Consider the following 19,828-nt stretch of genomic DNA (forward strand, 5'->3'; position numbering starts at 1 on the left):
CAAAACAACAGACAAGAAGTCTGTGTCTAGCAGCAGACTAATAATGGTACATTTTAAGTGTCAATGCAGTCATCTGCCGTAGTTTAATCAGAAACAGATTCTTGTTATCATCCTACTGTAATATTATCAAGAAATCCCCTTTTGCTGTAAAATAGTCATACTTAGTCTTACACCAGATGGAATGAAACTTATCAAATTGGTCTTGACTTAGAAGCAAATAAAAAAATACTCATTTCAAATTTTAACACAAGTTTCTAACTCATTGTGGTTTTGTAACTCACACATGGCTGACTAACTTTTAAAACCTCAAGCTTTGCATGTCTTAAGTTCTCATGGAAAATGAGGGCACAGTCTCATTTTGAAGCTCACATCTTATACTAAGGGTAAAGACTTTTTTTTTTCTTTTTGACTAACCAATCAGCTGCATGTGAACTGCCACTGTACAAAAGCACTGTATGTTGGATGCAATGGCTAATCCTTCAAAGCTTAACATAGCTACAGGTATTTTGCACCCCACTAGAAAGCTCTGTTTGCACTGCTGGTATAGCAGATAAAAGCTTGATACAAAGTTTATAGAAAGAACTATTTTCCCTCAAAATACTCTTTCCTCAGCTGCTATCCACTTGCTAGACATCTTTCCCTTAATTTAAAATCACCAAGAGTTTTGCTTACCTGGATTGTAATCAATGTAAATAATGAAGCATTTGCTGAACTTAAAGCAGAGTCAGGCACTGGTGCACCCCTGGGCCATACCTGGCCTGCCAAAACAATACCCATCTGACCTCACAGCTTGTTCAAGGCTCATTTTCCTGGAAAACCTTGACACGTGGTGGGGAGATGGCACCTACGATGCACATGCTGTGCAGCAGACTTGTGTGGCGGGAATAAGGAATGAGTCACGGGCACCACAATGGCATCGGGCATGGAGTAGTTGCTGTAATGTACACATTTAACCAGACAGACCTTGCTGCTGGTCGGGCAGGATTTCTCCCTTCCCTACCCAGCCCACCCCAAATTTTCAAGTGGGGAAACACTCAGAAAGCATTTCTTCAGCTAGGATCAATGCAGAAAGCACAAAACGCTGTCACACTAAAGCAATGAATCACCAATGTAAAACCTTGCTTTTTTAAGAAAAAGCTCCTACTACTATCCTATATGGTACTGGATTATTCAAATTAATCTACAGCGAAAGTGAAAATGCCTTTTTGTAATTCTGATTCTCTGCGACAGCACTTTAAGTGTCAAGTAAGGTCCTATTTTAGCAAAGTTTCCAACCGTGTGCAGCAGTTCATCAGAAATTAAAAAACCACCAGCCCAAATGCATAGTCAAAATTCACCCTTTCTAAGGTTTCACCAAAGCTTTCTTCATTACATTAGGTTATTCTTCTATCGCCTCCCTCAAGGCCTACTTGTTCCAACTTCTCTGTGTAGATTGAAAGCACACACAAGCTATCCTGAGAGTTTTCATACTTGCTAAGGGACTAAAACTTACCACTCTTCTACATTTCTTCTTTTCTTCATTTTTTATTGCAATTACTAAGGTTTGTTTTTCACAGAAGTGACAATTTTTGAGAGTATGTATAATCTAAGCACAGCTAAGGCTCTGGTATTGAACCCTGTTAAGAACAAAATCATTCAGGCCACCAAAGCTGCGTAAAAGTGACCACCGTTCCCAGATTAGGGTTTTAAATCTTCACCTCTATATTTAGAAACCTAAAACCAAATGGCCAACTTTCCTGATGACTCAGCACCCATACCAACTGCAAAAGAATCTGGATCCCCAGCAGACCTCTTGTATAAAAGTGCTTAGAAAGTCCAGACGTGACAGTTACAGCTTACACACTTTTCCAGACCAAAAAATGGAAGTCCATTCATAACTTCTATTTTACTTCTCATCCCATGCTACCACTGCATTTAGGAAGAACTCCTGGGTGTACAAACCTTCTCTTTTAAATTGTTAAAATCCTCTTAACAGAATTTCTTTTTTCTCATGCCTGGACTTTTCTTTAATTGGATGCCTGCCAACTTCCATGTCTCTACCTCCCAGACTGCTGATGTTCCCTATTCTCTCATTTAAGAATATATATATGCATGCACATAATCTAAGCCCTTTGGGCTTTTCTTTGGCAATAGCTGTCATTTTTATTTTTTATTTTATTTTGTAAATTCAGGAGGACACTGAAAAGCTTGGTAGTACTCTCCTAAAGATTAAAAAAAGGTAACTAGGCTCACCTCGGGAACGTTTGCAAGTTCATTGCTGCTCTTGCCTAGTAAGCTGGGGATGAAAACCAAATGACCTGAAGCTGTCACTGTTCACATAGCTACACATGCTAAACTTTGTATTTAGTCACTTTATGAATACAAATAGTAATAATATATTCCACTTGGGAATCTTGAAAAACTTTTTTAAAACAGTTGGAAACAAGAACGTGAAAGCTATATGAAGTATCACAAACATACACGTAGAATACCTCTACTGAAAGAAATGCTGGCAACATGGCTGTTAAAACTGTTCCATTCTTGATCTCACAGATGGTAGGAAAATCCACTGGAAATAACACCTAGTTAATATTTGCCTGTATTATCATCATGAATTTGTGGCTTTCAAATAGTGTTACAGTTTTTGTTTTCTTTTTTAATTTGATAGACTGATCTCGGAGAAGGAGAATGAAGAATTGAGGTAAAAATGGGATCCCAAAGTACAGTGTAAATTTAAATTATCATGCTTTACTGGTATTTCCTTAGAAAAACATACCAATATGCAAAGTCTTCTGGTAATGGAATAACAAAGATTTTTATGAAATCTAAAAAGACGGGGAAACAATGATCCATTTTCATGTTCTGAAAATACATTTAAAAAGCCATTTCTTCCTATCTGTTTTTTTCAATCTTATCTTCACAATTTTTTTTTCTTTTAGTCTTGAAAGGACTGTTGAGTTTAAGAATAGGCATATTTCATCGCAGGTACTTTCTCAAGTATTTGAGAGCAAAAATGAACATGTCTTACGCAGTTTTATTGTAAATCACTTATCTTAATCAATCATGCTTATCTGTTATGTTGTCAGGTTTTATAATAATTACTACCCACTAGAGAATGTTGTGGAATAAAAAATTCTGAAGATCTTACACTAAAATATAAACAGAAATATGTAAGCATCTCAAAACCAAAATAGCTTCAGACCTTAAAGCAAAATAGTAAGAGTAGTGAACAAAAGCTATTGTCTCTGTGCAACTGATCTTGATATTTTAATGAGTAATGTAATCTTACTGATAGAACATTTTTGTACTTCGATATTTGCATTTTTATTTTTATATGGAATACTGGGCACCAGTTAATCTGGTTAATCACAAGCAACTAGTCTACATCTTGAAGCAACTCCACAGACTTTCAGAGTCTTCTGGTCTCCCGCTGACATAAATGATGTTAGAAATCTGGGTCAAAGATTCAAAGATCTTTCTTTCAGATTTAACCTTCAGGCCTTTTACTAAATATTAATTGCTTCAAAGTAAAATAAATATTTACTGTTTTTGATACTCTGCCTCAAGCCAATCGATGCAAGAAGAGTGTGGTTTAGTAGTTCATTAAATATCTTAAATGATATAATAATACTTACATGCTTTGCAGACTCTGCCATACTGCTTCTTTTTTTCATCGACTTTCATTTGTTATTAAAATAAATACATACAAAATAAAAAGAAACTAAAACCAGGCTCTTGTTAAATATATTGATTCTTCGTAAATTTCAGTAAAATAAAATGTAGACTTATTGCTAGCGTGATTTTGTTGTTCTCTCTTTGTACAAGCAAGCTCACACTGTTTCCAATTTAAAAACTAGATCTTCACAGTTTGGTGACTATCACCAAGTATTTATTCAACTCGCTAATATTCACTCTTGAATAACAAGATGAAATGTTTATCTAGAATATGATTATCGGTGTATTTGTCATATATATATTTTTATCTCAAAGCAAATCATGCTTGGTGACAATCACAGCTTTGTCACACCATCTCTTATTAACACAAACATCTTTGGCTGTTAGATCACAAAATGATTAAATGATTGATTTTGAACAGCATTGTTTATCATCTTTGGGTTTAGCTCGGCCCCTGTGTAAACAAGCTTAGCATCGTCATTGAGAATTAAACCTGTTTATGCCAGGGGTTAATATGCCAGGGTCTCTCTCTGTGAAATCCATTCCAAAGATGCAGCTTCTTGCTACTGCTATTTTCCCTTCATTTTTAAGTAAATACACATTTGACTAAAGGCTGCACTGGTAGCTTGTGGAGATGCAGATTAAACCTGAAGTGAGTGTAGAAAATTCAAGTCTGCTCCACTTCAGAGTAAAAACTGTTTCTCAAAGGGATTGTCACCCACATGTAAGTTCTGGAGTACAAGCCTCCTCCTTGAAATGCCTCACACTGTCTTTTCACTTCTCCACCCACCATTCTTTCTCATCCTCTCACTGTTGAGTGTAATCAATGTCATTGGAAACTAAGCTGCCCAATTCTTCTGGAATGACAACTGACTACTGTGCTTAATAGGATAGATATGCAGCAAACAGAGCCATTAAAATGGCAAAGCATTTCCTAGTGTAGAATAAAAGACTAGAGGTAGGTTCCTCCATTTAAAAAGCACTTGCTATTTGGGAGGAAATGGAGGCTAGAGTGTGCCTGACAGTAAAGAAAGGAAAAAAAGAAGTGAACGTTGGCTCTGTAGTGAAGCCCTCCAATATGGCCAATCTGACCCAAGTATAATTAATCAATCATTATTATTTTAGAAAACAAATTACTTTCATTATCTGGCTTTTGACTAGCCCAAATATCAATTAACAGAGATATTGTTGTGAGAGTAAAGCGTGCTAAGAGTGATGCCTCTCTCTTCGGCACTGTGCTAAATTTGTCATTCTGTATAAAATAGTAGCTGCTGTATGATTGCTACAGGACTGCATGTTGTTATGCCAATTAGTATGTTCCTTCCCCCCCACCTATCTTTTCTTAATTCAGTAAAATGTGCCTACGAGACCAATTTTGTATTCAAGTTTATTTTCCAGCTCTGCTGATGAGCAATATTAGGATCTCACAAAAGGCAATACAAACATTTTAGTCTGTTGTTTTGTTTTGTAAATAGAGAACAGCATTTTAAAGTCTTACATAGTAAATACGCAGATTTCCCTTCCATACGTAATATAAAAATAAAAATGGAAAATCTCATATAAGTTACTTCTAGTAACTCCTTGATCATTTACTCTTGTGAATATTGTGATTCCTCTTTTCTTCTTTTTTTGGGGGGAAGGTATACCACATATTTTTATTTTATCAATGTAGATTTGTTGCCTGCTAACTTGAATAACTTATCCTGCTTTTTGTGTGGTGTAAAGGGATACATTTTACCTTCTACTAAAATACTAAAACATAATTTGATATGCCATCCTTACATTGCCTATCATTCATTTCTCTAACCTGCCTTCCTATAAAGTTTTTTCATGTCTCTAGGAATTTTCACCATCTATTTCCACTACATCTTTTTCCTAGCTAAACAGGACACACTACAGGGAAGATTTTACACTGGATTTACTTAGTAGCTGTATAGCATTCTATTTTTACATCATATTTATACATCTTTACATTTTGCTTGTTTTTACAACAAGCAGCATACACCAAGCCTGTGTTTTCAATGAGCTTAAAGTTTGTTTAGCGTCAACGTGTGAATGTTCAGATTATTCTTTGAGCATTTATTAAATTGTGTATGTCATCAGCGTGTTTTAGCAGTTATTAAATTAATTCACTTGCTTTCTTAATCTTTCACAATCCCTTCAAAATTGTAGTAACCTGATCAATAAAACATCCTCTGAAAATGGGTCTGTGCTGTTGCTCACTCCTCTTTGACGAAAGCAATGATGAGATACCTTTGGCTAACAGTAAGCATGCTACGCTTTGTCACACAGGCATTCAGTTTAATATTTTCAATGGTGTACATTATACTTCAAAGACTAACCTACACTTCCGGCCTTTTTGATGAGTGCTCCTCTGCAACCATGAGATTTTGGGTTTGGCTGTTGTTTTAAAATAATAAACAGATTTTTCCTCTAAACTGTTGTAATCCCAGATAAAACCTAAAGACTATTCTGTTTTCCTCTCAAGCTGTATTTCTAGTTTATACAAATTCAATTAAGTTCTGTTGAACAGATGCAAGTATAACAGAAACAGAGACTGGGAGGCACTTCAAGGTGATAATCTGCAGATACAGTCTTGATTTAAATGGGACAACTTCAGAACATATGGAGTAAATTTAATTGTCCTACCTTGATTGAGCACAGTCAGGGTGCGGAGACTTCTGTTACTCTTTTGTATTTGCTTCCCAGGAGGTTAGGATTGTAGCTTCTGTCACTTTAGAGTTCTACTTGAAAGAAGGTAAAAACGTTGCTCCCTAAGGAAAAACCAAAAGCAGGTGTATCATAAACCTGCCTGCACTGTTGCAAGCACATGTGTGTAGCACATATAAACTACAACAAATGAAACATTCCATCTTTGGAAGAAACCAAAATACATTGTGCACATTAGGATGAAAGACAAAGCCTGTAATATTCCATTAAGACGCGAGTACAGTACCACAAGGAAAAATAGACTTTGAAGATAGGTCTTTCCACCTCAAATCCTTATCCCGATTTGTTTACTCAGAACTGTTTCTGTGAAAGATCAGTCTTATTTTTACCTTCTCAACTCCTTCATTTCATTTCACTAGTTCCTAGGCCCAGTGTCCTTACCCTGTGCCACATTGTCTCATTACACATCTGCCTCTGTGTTGCCCATGGTGTTCTGTTTCTCATTTTCCCATTCAGTTCTACGTTTCACTCCTGTTTTGTTAGTCCAACCAAGCTTACTTCTTACCCCACTTCCCAGAGGAAACCCTCCTTCTCTTGTCTGCCTTTGAGCACCATCTTGATCTTCCTCTGCTCCTACCTGTTTGACTCTTGCTTTCAAATCAGTCAAGCTCTTCCTTTTAGTTGTTTGGCACCAGCAAAGCATGGACAATGGTCATTGGATGGAGGGGCTCCCTTCTCAGCTCAGTCATCAAGTCCAGGCACAACCAACATGCCTAGACTAGCAGATACAGCAAAGAACCTGCTAGAGATGCCCATGGCAACGCAAGTAATTCTTACTGACACTATGCTAACTATAATTGTGATTAGAAGACAGACTTAATCAACTTTTGGCAGATTGTCAAGGGGAGGGCAACTGGCACATCCCTGATGTTAAAAAAAAATTAAAAAATAAAAAAAAAAAAAGCACACATGCCAAATCTTTGTTCCTAACATGGAGAGAAGTTTAGATACTGAAAATCAAAGTGACCTACATTATTAACAATTAAAATGTTTAATATTTTTATAGTGCATATATATGTTTCATTTCCAAGGTTGTTCTGACACCCATTAGGAAGAAGTAATGGTTGATGTCGGAACCATCTATTGTCACTGCCATTGCAGACACCATAGCCTAAGGCATATTTTGGTCTAAAATAATAAAAAACAGCCAATACCACTGTATTAATTGAACATGTATACCATTCATTGCATTCACACAGAAAGAAAAAGTAATCTGTTCTGTACAGAAGGAAATAAAACTCTCTTGTTTCAATCCTACAAGTAACCCATCCAGCAAACTTTACTCCAAATGTTTGCATATATAGCTCCTGTGGAAACTGCTCAACTGTCTACCATGCACAGGAAAAAAAGGAAACGAGGAATATATCAGTATATCAAAAAACACACTAGAGCAGTCAAACAAGACCACACCACAAATCATAATGAAGTAGTAAAATTTATATTAAGTGATTACCGTTGGTGTTTCATACAAATTTCACAATGTTTTGTTACAAATATTTAGTCATTTTTCAACAGTAGAAACTGCAGATTAGCTGAGTTACAAACAAAAGACAAAACAGAAAGACAGCAGTTCCCAATGTAAAAAGCAAGTTGTCTTTTGTGTCTAGAGTTCCTGTTGTCTCCTTGTCTACCCTGCATTTTCTTTGTCCTCTTCAGATTCAGTAGATTTGTAGATATTGCACAAATACATACCCTGGTTTTGCTGGAAAACAAAACAAAACAAACACGAATTGTTATTGACTAGATACCTCAGAATTAGTGAGGGAAAGTTTGGTCACTTTCTTTATTGTTGTTGTTTTAAACTATATATAGCTTTCTTGTTCCTGCTTAAAAACTATTGTAAGATAGAAGAACACCTAGTCTAAACCAGCAAGTGCCATTCTCATCTACCTCTACATAAATGTAATACAGTATCAGTGGAGATCACAAAGGAAGCCAAAGCCAGTGAAGCCAAAGATCAAGGTTATCTTTCTTTAACTGGTATTTTTCCATATTCACAAGTCTGCCTTGCCAGCACAGGAAGTCATGCTGAACCAGACCAAACCAAACCCACACAATCATTAGCAATTAACAATTAAAACATTTATATAATGTATATTTACATAATTTTATATTATTAGAGAGTCCAGGCATGTATCTCATTAAAGAAGTACAGATTTCAAAAGTAAGTAATACTTACAACTATATATGTACTGGGCACTTTTTCTTTGCAATACCCTGATTTTTCTTTCTCCTATAGATTAATAATAAACCATTTTAAACTGCACTTTCTATATTATTATCTGCAGCTCTTTTCTTTCTTTCATTTCAGTAGTTCTACTGACCTTTCTTTTGGAAATATTATCAGTTTATATAAAAGTACCAGTTTTCCCAACTAACAACACAGATTTTTTGATTTTTTTTTAAAACGTGTCCCTGATTAAGCTTTTTGAAAACTGAAATTTCATAAAGTCAAAATACAGAAAGAACTTGCATCTGGGTAGGACTTATCAGGAAAGATATATTTCTACCATTTCCCCTTTTATCAGTCTTAAAAGAGTTTGGACTAGTTACAACTCTCTTTATAGTGGATATTCTACATTCTTACAAATAGTAGCTGATCTTATTACTTCTACAACAGACACCATTCTTCTAAAACAGCCTGTCAAGTACTTCAGCTGCAATGTGCAGATGAGAAACAGCCAATTTTGTTTAAGGAAGGCCATACAAGAATTTAGGGTTTGGTTTCTTCTGATGTCATATTTTTCTTAAACTAACAACATAGCATATTAAAATCGTGCCAGGATCAACATATCAGTGTGAGAGACAAAGCAAACATTTCATTAGCCTCTACATATGGAAAATCTACATCATACACGTGAACAAGACTGTATGATGCTCAAGAGCTTATCATCACCATCACCTCCTGGAAAATTCTACAACTGAAAATGCTTTGTGCTAGACTCAGAGTTATGCATACTCCAAAGTCACAATTACAAATACAAGTTGCACAGGGTAGCAACTTCTTTAAAATATAAGCAGATATTTATTTCCATTTTCCATGAAGATGCTGTTGTCTCCTAAAAATGATGGCCTCAAGAAACACAGCTATATTTTAACCTCTAATCTGATTCATACCACAAGATCGTTATTGCAGGTTACAATAACACAAAGCTAACGAAAACTTTGCTAACCAAAGCTTCCTAAGCTACTTAATTCGTATAACAGTATCTTACTGTAATGGGAGCTCAGAATACACAAGAAATGCAGGATAGGATCCTACCTTCTAAGACCCCTTATTGTACTTCATTCTTGAAATAACTGGTTTTTATGGAAATTGTGCAAGTCCTTCATTTTGTCAAAGGGGATGAAAATACTTAGCATGTAGATTTAGATAATTTCTTTCTTTCTAGAAGACAATTAATTTTACTTAGCTTAGCAGCTAACAATTTGCAAAAAAAAAACCAAACATGGTTGTCAGCTGTAACACACTTACCCTTCAGATTAAAACAAAAGCAAGAAAAGAGACTGTGGGAACTAGATTAATGGCGCTCAAAACTGCATGCATGTCATAGATCATATGCATTCTATATCCTTGTTGAAGAAACACAAAGTCATTGAAGTATTATTTTATTAATTCACCTGTTTCTTATCCTGTCTTCCTTGTGGCTAAGTGATTGTAAAATCACATTTAAATAGCAGAAATAGCATCTTTTAACACTAGCCCAACTGCCTCAGTATCATGGCGTGCCTCTGAAAGCAATATCCACATTTTGGTTTTCTCCTTAGAAGCACGCAACATTTTAATGTAGTCCTGTCTCTCCACAGGGTCAATACAAAAACACTGTGTCTTGTTTCTAAGACTCAAGCCCTAAGAAACCAACTTCTCTCTGTAAACAACAAAAATATTTCAGCCACCATGTAAGACCACCATTTTAGTGTGATTACATTACCCCATAAAAATATCAATAAAATGTACTCTGGACTACTCTTTTTGCTCCTCTCTAGCCTACCTCACATCATGAAAATAATGCTTTTATTTATCCAGGCTAATGTTAACAGTGCTTTGGTTTCAGACCTGTTTTGGCATTTAGGGCATTCTTTTCTACATGATGTTGAGCTTACAACCTACAACACTTGAAATATAACACGTGTTACATATCTGTTACACAAACTTGAGTTTGCCATGTTTCTGATGAGCATGTACATGGAGAGTGGAGACCTCAGAGGAATAAACCAGTCACAGTGCAGGATGACAATCACTGACTAATCTGATACCCGTGTGTATCACATGCAGTTAGTATGAAATAACTTTCATGCAAATCAGAAACAGATCTTGTCTTCATTGTTTATGCACCAAGAAATTTCCCCCAAAAGAGGAAATACAGTTGCAAGACACACAGTTGTTAAAAGAGACATGACTCAGAAGTCAACACAGCACAGCTTGTAACGATAGTGAGAACAGATATTCTGATTCTCTAAATCTCTGTAACAATTCTGCTTCAGTAAAACTTAAAACATTTTACATGGTGTGAATTTCACCAAGAACAAGATGTATGCTTATACTTATTGACTATTCACATTACAGGAAGTAAAAGAGTACCTGGTCACAGTTATGACTAGATTAATGTATATCCCTTTATTGCATATAAAGCAGAAGTCAGAAATGCATATTTTTTCAGCTTATTCTCAAATACATACATTTACAAAATGTCAGGGAAAGGCTTTTAATTCAACATATTTCTCCTTTTCACTGGCTAACACAAGATTTATATGAAATATACATACTCAAATTTGTTTCCATTTCTGAAGTTCATGGTACAGTTATCCATATGGATGCTTTTTCGTGGTTTCTTCAGAATTATTCACAGATAACAGCAATGGTTTTTGGAACTTGCTTTGTACCCAAACTCGCTGCATTTTCACTTTTTTCTTCCTGTTTACTTGTAATCGCCGATCAACTAAATTCTGTACTTCAGTTAATCCAGCCAAATTGAACATGTTCCATATCTCATCTGTTTTCTCATACAAAGAATTATTGCAATTAAGAAGAAGAAGAAGAAAAAAAGACATTTGTAGAATGTAGTAATTAACAACCCGCAGTTCAACCAAAGATAGAAGTAATTCTGTTTTGTGATTTGAGAGATCAGGGAAACTTACCATAGTAAGTCTTTTGTTAGAAAGACATTTTCACAGCTCTCTATTCATATTACAGTAAAAAAAAAAAAAAAAAAAAAGAGAGAAAAAAGTAGTGTGATGCTCACTTTCACAATTTTCAGCAGCTGAGCTATAGCGCACCAGTCTAAGCTGACTGCTAACAAAACTGGATGAGTGAAGGGGCAAAGAGCAGTAATATCCATAACCAGGAATTCAAGTTTAGCTCTTGGAGAAAGAGCAGCCCCATACCTCAGACTGACCAGCACAGCAGAACAAAATATCAGAGCACGGCCACCAGCTATCCTTCCAAGCACGTTTCTCAGTTTTAAAAATATATTAAGTACACCTTTAAATAACAGAATTTGAGAATATCATTAAACACAAGATGCTTATTCAAAGAGAAATTCCAGCGATGTCTGCAAGCAATCTTGAAGTACCGCAAGCAATCTTGAAGTACCCCAGATGCAACAAGCATATACATGTAAAGGGAATTATTTTCTCACAACATTTAGCTTTGGGCCTTGTAAAAGCAGAGAATCAGAGAAGAAGCTCATAAAACCTTCTTTAAATTTCTGTTTTAAGATGAGCTTTTATAACCCAAATCATCTTAAGAGACAATCAACACTTTCTATTAAGCTAAACCATTCCATACCTTTTGTAAAGAAATACACTCTGGTTCCATCACCTCGTACATAAAAATTTTCTGACAAGCAACGACCTAAGGAATTAGAACAGTAAAAAAAAAAAAAAAAGGATGTGTCATTTCTTTCAAAAAGAGTTAAAATAAACAGTAAGCTACAAAAGCATTCAAGAATTACCTTTTTTAAAACGAAGTTGAGCTGTATCATATCTTCCATAGTCTCGAAATAACAACATTCCTCCAGGCTTCAGTAGTTTAGCCAACCTATTTATAACCCCTTGCATCCTTAGAAAACAGATGAGATATTGGTGAAATTTGCTAACTTAACTGTTTTTTTTTCCCTAGATGCTTGGAAAACATAGATTTACAAAGCTACAATGAGAAGATGTGTCTATGTTTACTACAAAAAGGCCAAACACTAGCAAACAGGAAGAGCTCCTTAGAACAATAGGGAAAAAAGGAGGAAGGAAAAAAGGAGGGACAAAAAGGGAAATCAAACCAAACAAAAATCAAAGAAACAAAAACTCCACTAACTCCCACGACAAAAATTTATAAGAAAATGTTATTAAAGAATACACACTGGGTATAAAAAAAAAAAAAAAAAAAAGGAGTTCTTTACCTTCACTTCAACAGAATCTCAAGCTAAAACACAATTTCTGAATATATGGGTCATATAGGTCAGGTGACAAACAATGAATAAACAGTCAGCTATGTGCATTGGTGAGCTACACTGAGCCCTTTCACAATAGACAGCAAAACCAAGAGCTTGGAAGGCTGACAAAAACTTATTGGATTTCTTTATTGAGGTACTGATCATGCATACAGTCAGCATCTGAACCCCTAATGGCAAAGAATGGAAAGACAAATATGAGTAGTACCTCAGGAGAGGAATCCAGCAGAACTCCATCTGGAGTTATTGCTAGTTATAGGAGGAAAGTCTGCATCCTCTGAAACGCTGACACATTTGTGAGTCTTGGTCATAACTAACATCATCTTCTCCTTATCAGGATCACAGCAGTCAGCTGTATGTCTGATAGGAGTAAGTACCTTATGCGGTGCTCTTTGCCTTTCACTAGGCAAGAGCACCTTCATTATCACTTTTTAACCTTACCTTGGAGCTTCTTATAAGTACATTTGTATTACCCTGGAAAATACCTTACTGATGAATAATTGCTTGAGTTTGCCTCACTCTTTCAGAACCACATAAAGGACTCAAGTTTTCCAAAATCATGAAAGACCACAAAAGGCACTCTGTACCTGGGGGGCTGTAAGGTAGAAAGTCCATATGCCTAAGTCAACCCATCTTCCCACGTGGAAGTGGACAGACCACAGAGAACATAAAGAGCCAGAGTAAATGGCAAATAAACGGATAAGAAAGACAGGGTGCTTTCCTATCCATATCTTAAAAGAGCAGCGAGTCCTCCTCATTTATGCAAAATCAACATACCTTTACTGCTAACCAATAGAAAATCCTTACAGCATGCCTGTCACTCAGGCAGCCTCACACCCCCTTCCCCCAAGAAGGTCAGAACTCAAGCAATAACACAATTCAGTCCTTATGCAACAGCAGTGCAGATATCCTGACCTGATTTTTAAGGGACAGAATTAGGAGTTAATTCAGCAGAAAATAGCAGCATATCTCAATAAGTAAATAAAATTAAGCATACACTTTCTGAGCATGGAATTTCCTCAGAGGAAGCCAAGTGTTTTAATAGTTCTCCTCTTTGCTCATGCTCAACACAGGCAGCCAAGTATCCTGCCACAGACAGAAAAAGCAGCACCACCTAGAAATAAGAGACTATTCAAACAGGTGGCTGTGCACAGAACTACAGACTCTGCCTATATAAATGTAAGTTTTGCACACAGAAAAAAAAAAAAGTACATGCACAAAAAGTGAAAGTTCTTTGAGAAATCTGATCTGGTAGGACTAGATCTGTTCTAGAGGACTGGATCACATTAATTCCTTTCAAATTCTGTGACCAATTTTTAGAGGTGACTTGTAGCAAGTGAACTGAAGTATTACCTACGAAGTACAAAAGCAGTGATTACCAAAAATGAAACACAAGAGCCTGAGAGAAATCACTAAGTAAAAACTGTGCTGAACACAAATGTGTCTCTCTATTATGTATGTTTTTCATTTTTCCAAAGAACCTAAGTTCTGCACCGTCATTCTCTTGGCTTTCTTTTTCATCTCCCACTTTCAAAATTTTCAGAAAAAAATGTATACTGAATAACAAGGATCTGGATTACATTTCTCTGTATGCAGTCACTTTAGTTCTTGGATATGACAGTAGTGACTAACAAATCTTTGGAAAGTGGATCTTATCACACAAATAATTACATGGACATCTTTATGTGTGTATATATATGGATGTGTGTACACACGTATTCAAAAACATCCATGTCAGCCTTTGGATCCTGACATGAGGAGGAAAAAAAGACATACACATTTATACTCAAATGATGAACAGGAAAAGACTCACAGAAATTTTGACGGAACATCTGATTACTGCTTCTTACAGGCAAAGTGATTGAATGAATACATCTCTATTGTCCAATTTCCTTCTGGCATCATCACTGCAGTTACAGAGATCTGAAACCTACTGCTTGAATTGTTTTTGAAATCTGGACCCAGGCTTTGCATGACTCATGTGCTCATCTCTGAACAAACAGGAAGGAGCAATATCCTATATGGGAAAGATTTTTCTGCGAAGCTAATCATTAGTAACTTAGGCGGGGAGGCAGGGAAACAGTTCTGAGACTTAGGCAAATACTGTCCTGTTTGCCAAGACCATTTTAATGACATACTTAAAGTAGTAAGTGTATTATCAGACATGCAGCATGTATTTCATTTCTTTTCTTATGATTTGGTTAAAGGAAGAATCAAGTAGTTTAACTTCCATGCACTCTTTTGCACTTCTCTTAAAAAAGGCATTTTTTTATATCAGCCATCTTTAACAGTTTGGTTCATTAGACATTGAGAGGCATTAGTAACAAGGTTAACAGTCCTCGACATAACACTCTGCATGAAAATTAGATTAACTTCTTCAAATCCAAACAAGTTACAAAACTCTGAATGCATTTCAGCTTAAAAGGCCTGTATGTATGCATCTGTGTGTGGCAAAATCAGCAAGCTAAATCCTTATCAAAATACTGTTAAGGTGTTAAATCATGAATGTTTGGTTTTGATCACTGAAAATAATTTTTTTTCTGGAAGACTAGTGGTTTGTTTTTGAATTTAAATCATAGAATCATTAAGGTTGGAAAAGCCCTCCAAGATCATCTGGTCCAACTATCACCCTCCCACCAATGTCACCCACTAAACCATGTCCCTCAGAACCAGGTCCAACCTTTCCTTGAACACCCCCAGGGACGGTGACTCCACCACCTCCCTGGGCAACCGTTCCAATGCCTGACTACTCTCTGAGAAGAAATGTCTCCTAATTTCCAACCTGAACCTCCCCAGGCGCAACTTGAGACCATTCCCTCTGGTCCTATCACTAGTTACCTGTGAGAAACGGCCGACCCCCAGCTCCCCACACCTTCCTTTCAGGCAGTTGTAGAGAGCAATAAGGTCTCCCCTGAGCCTCCTCTTCTCCAGACTAAACAACCCCAGTTCCCTCAGCTGCTCCACACAGGACTTGTGTTCAAGGCCCTTCACCAGCTTCATAGCCCTTCTCTGGACACGCTCCAGGGCCTCGATGTCCTTCTTGTAGTTCAGCCCAAAGCTGAACACAGTACTCGAGGTGCGGACAGCAATTTTCTTGAAGCACTGCTACATTTAATGGGGATGTACTTAGTTACAATATACCCCTTTTATTTGATGGAGACAGGAGGTTCACTAATGAGTTAGTCTGACCAGCTTTTCTCTCAAAGACTGAAAACAGGAAACATTTAAAATACCTTGGATTTTGTTGTTGTTTGGTTGGTTGTGTTTGTGTTTTTTGAATTTTTTTTAAACATAATCATATCTTGCTAAATAATAAATTAAAGATTCATCATCTTCCTTTGATATTCTTGAAAACCTCTAGGGATAAAAGAGATTTAACCTATTTGCTTTGCCCTTTAGTCTTCATTTACCTGTCAGGATGAATGGTTGAGAGCACAAAGACAAGGAGAATGACATCCAGGATCTCATCTGGAAAAGGATAGGGTAAAGCATCATCACACACATCATGAACAAAGGCAGAACACCAGGCTGAATTGTAGGACGAATGCGACTGTCAGGAACAAGATGAAAAGAGGCACAGAGAGAACAGTAGTAGTTAATACGTTTACTATGACTCAAGGAACTTTTTTCTTCAATTATTCAGCATTGTAAAACACCTCACATAAAAGCCTATTCTGTCTGGTATCTTACTCAAGCTGAGAAGCAAGCTCACTGATGGTATTCATTTTTCTTGTATAGAGTAAGACTTTGTTCTTTGGAATATTGAAAACTTCAGTTAAAAGTTGTAAAAGCTATCACATTCTTTTTCATGAAGGCAGATTCCTGGCAGCCTCCTGAATTACAGACTTGTAAGTTACTCTAAAGCAAGCATATGAATTACCTTTACCAGCTCCACTGCTCCTGAAGCAAAATCACAACAGTAGAGAAAGGTTCCAGGTGTATTGCTAGGAAAACAAAACCAACTTCAGTTAAAAAATTATTACTGTAAAAGATGAAAGTAAACATCAGTGTTCACAGAACTACAGAAGGCCTTTTGGGGTTCTCCACAGGTTTGACCAAGCACAGTTTATTGATGTCTAGCATGTGGAAAGCCACATAGGTTGTAATGAACCAATAGGCAGACAAATTCATAAGAATGCCAACATTCAGTTGGTATAAAATGGAGACTTATAGCCTTGTCAGGGAGGAAGTGGAAAAGAAAAAGAAAGAAGGTCGTAGAGGGCTGTCAGGATTGACAACAATGTCCTGGTGTTGTATTACATAAACGCACACAAATAGGTCACATTTTCTTACAGAAGCATTGGACTAAATTTTATCATTAGCCCATGTATGCAGTATAATTAGCAGTATGATGTTGCTAACTGGGGAGGTGAGAGAGGGGCGTAAGGTTTGCAAAAGTCACCCTCAGTTCTGTAGAGGTTTGGGTTCCCATGTGCCACCTAGGTGTGGTTTTGATTAGGTTAAACTGTATTGGCTGTTTCCCTTCATTATCCCCTTTGTTTCGTAAGCAAAGATGAATAAGAATTTCCTGTACCCCTGTTTTGCCTTCCTCTCCCATCCACAACTAAGCCAGGTGCAAATTTCCGTGTACCATTCATCAGACACTAGTAACTCAAGGGAGTTTTTTTTTTTTCACCTCCAAAAAACTAACTCAGAATAAACTGAGAAAAGTCCCCCAAAAACCAACTGAGGGATGACCTCACCATCAACTCATGATAGATTAACCTCTCCTAAAAATTATTTGAGATTTTGGACATACTGTTCCTTCGGAAATGGAATTACTAAACTATGACAGTGCTATGACTATAAGATCTCACAGTATATACAGCTGAACTAGTGACCTTTGTCTGAGGGTTCTTCAGGAAAAGCCTTATGGACCAAATATTTTCTATCCTTGCTGCTGAACAGAACTTTTATGAGCTCTGCAATCATGATGAGGGTTGGTGAGTTAAGGTATTTACTGTGGATGAGGACAAGCAGCCAGGCTTTGGACCCAGCCAGTCCCTTGGCAAAGGTCAAGCTAGTTACCTAACTGAGTTATTAGAATGTTATTACTTTTACTTTTTTTTTTTTTCCTTCTCAGAGAGCAGAATAGGAGCCATGTGGAAAGTCAACTTAAAATAGAGACACAGGTTGATCTGGATGGTTATTTCATGACCGTGGTTTTATATTAAAAAGCAGCTTAAATTTTAAGGAAATATGGGGAAGCTGTGTTAAGAGTTTGGTTACAAACCTAAGTCGAATATTTTTGTAGCCAGGGTGCAACCATACTTGACTCTAGCTTTTTTTTTATTTATACAAAATACAATTTTTATATTATTAAATTCAAAGTAAAACCAACTGTGCTTTAAAGTCAAGAAGTCAAGCCTGGTAAGAAGCAGGAGATATTTCAATCAGGTCATATACAAGACAGATGTGTAAGTTGTCCAACGTACCAACCAACCTGAAGAATTTGCATAAGAATGTCCAGGAAAAATATTTTGAGTGGATTATTAATTATGAGAAATGCCAATGTATGACTAATGCTGCCTGTGAGGAAAAAACAAAAGTTTGTCCCATCTATTTTAATACAGATATTCGGTGTCTTTTCCCTATGTAGTGTTAATTTCCGAACTTTTTATATGACACAGCGCTTCTCTTTCAGACTATGCTGTCTAAAGCAAAACGTGTTTTAGGATGAAGATGCATTGCTAACACTAACAGGTTTCATTTATGACCCCAGTACATCACTCAATTCCTCCTGGTCTCTGTTTCCATATCTGCAAAATGGAGTATTTTTGCATCATCGTGATGCTAGCAATCAGAATTCATTTATAGAATAATGAACATGATCTCCTGGAGGCATGAATAAAAAGAAATCTATTTCAATCCTTGATATCTACACAGCCCTTCCAATAAAACCTTCCTGCCTACACGGAAGGGAGGACATGCTGTCATAACAGCATTTTCTAAAACCAGAAGCTAAGTGGATTAAATGTTTCAGGGAATTAAGTAATGCAATACAGGACTCGTGCCTTCCTTGACACTAAAACCTGAAGCAATATGATAAAGTGTGCCAGCCAAATTCAGAAGTAACAGAACTTCTCAACAGTAGATCACATCATTATTTACTGTCTGTGTTTGGCTCCTCAAAGAGGTATCTGGTAGCCTTACAGGAGCACATAAAACAAGGGACATGAGGATATTTAACCTGTCTGAGATTAACTACAGTAAGTCAGCCTGAATGCACCTGAAAAAAACACTTGTCAACAAATACGGTCCCCTGAAGACTATGGGCTGAACAGTATGAGGAGTATCTTGTACTGATGCTAGCAACACTGTCTGTGGTCTTCAAACACTAAGAATTTCAGGGCTGTAATGCAGTCAACGCTTCCTGAAGCACTAGTCTAGTACCAACATTAGAAGAAAATGGAGATCAAAATGGAACTTTGATATCTGAAAATATGTCACGACATACCATATAACTTTCAAAATAGGAAAGACACTATTTCCAGCACCACAGCCAACCTAAAATCATAAGAGGAAAAATAAAAGTTAATATAAATGAGCAAATAAAACTTTTTCTTTTTTTTTTTTTCCCAATCTTAGTTAGTAGGTAGGACCCATTAGGCTTGAAAGTGTATTGGACAGAAAAGGTATAAACAGCTCACACAACAGTTCTCAAATCACTGTCCCTATGATCACATTTCTCTTCAGTATCTTTCCAATTCAGTATCTCCTCCAATCTTTCCAAGAATCCAACTCTCAAACTGCATAGGAAAATGCAATATTTTTATCCAATTTTTCAATTTCACTATTTGGCAAGAATATGTCAAGTATTGAGAACAAAGCACTTTAAGACAGAATTTTCCCTAAGAAATTAGAAACCCAACTTCCACTGAAAATGGAATCTGACCACCAATTCTGACTTGGGAGAAACTTTAAAGAGGAAGCAAAGCCAAGATCCTGGGTTCCTCTGAAAGGTTCTGCCACAAATGAATGTAGTGCTTCAAACTCTA

At 36.5% G+C, this 19,828-nt stretch overlaps 1 protein-coding gene across 10 annotated transcripts in view; it reads right to left on the minus strand.

Annotated features, from left to right (window-relative positions):
- Window positions 1-7,806: 7,806 nt before the first annotated feature.
- METTL8 (methyltransferase 8, tRNA N3-cytidine) overlaps window positions 7,807-19,828 on the minus strand; it is a 92,930-nt gene continuing 80,908 nt past the window's right edge. For 8 of the 10 annotated variants that reach the window (XM_083842479.1, XM_083842477.1, XM_083842482.1 and 5 more), the window contains 7 exons: window positions 19,288-19,337; window positions 16,711-16,774; window positions 16,241-16,380; window positions 12,339-12,445; window positions 12,173-12,238; window positions 11,152-11,378; window positions 7,807-8,086 (listed from right to left, as the gene is read on the minus strand). In XM_083842479.1, coding sequence (XP_083698605.1) covers window positions 11,188-11,378; window positions 12,173-12,238; window positions 12,339-12,445; window positions 16,241-16,380; window positions 16,711-16,774; window positions 19,288-19,337 — 618 coding nt within the window. In that variant the 3' untranslated portion in view covers window positions 7,807-8,086; window positions 11,152-11,187. Of the gene's footprint in view, window positions 8,087-9,646; window positions 9,773-11,151; window positions 11,379-12,172; window positions 12,239-12,338; window positions 12,446-16,240; window positions 16,381-16,710; window positions 16,775-19,287; window positions 19,338-19,828 lie in introns of those variants that run through there. The other 2 variants (XR_014586272.1, XM_083842480.1) reach the window with 2 other exon arrangements.

The sequence above is a fragment of the Anser anser genome (genome assembly GCF_964211835.1).
Source record: "Anser anser genome assembly, chromosome: 6".
Lineage (NCBI taxonomy): Eukaryota > Metazoa > Chordata > Aves > Anseriformes > Anatidae > Anser > Anser anser.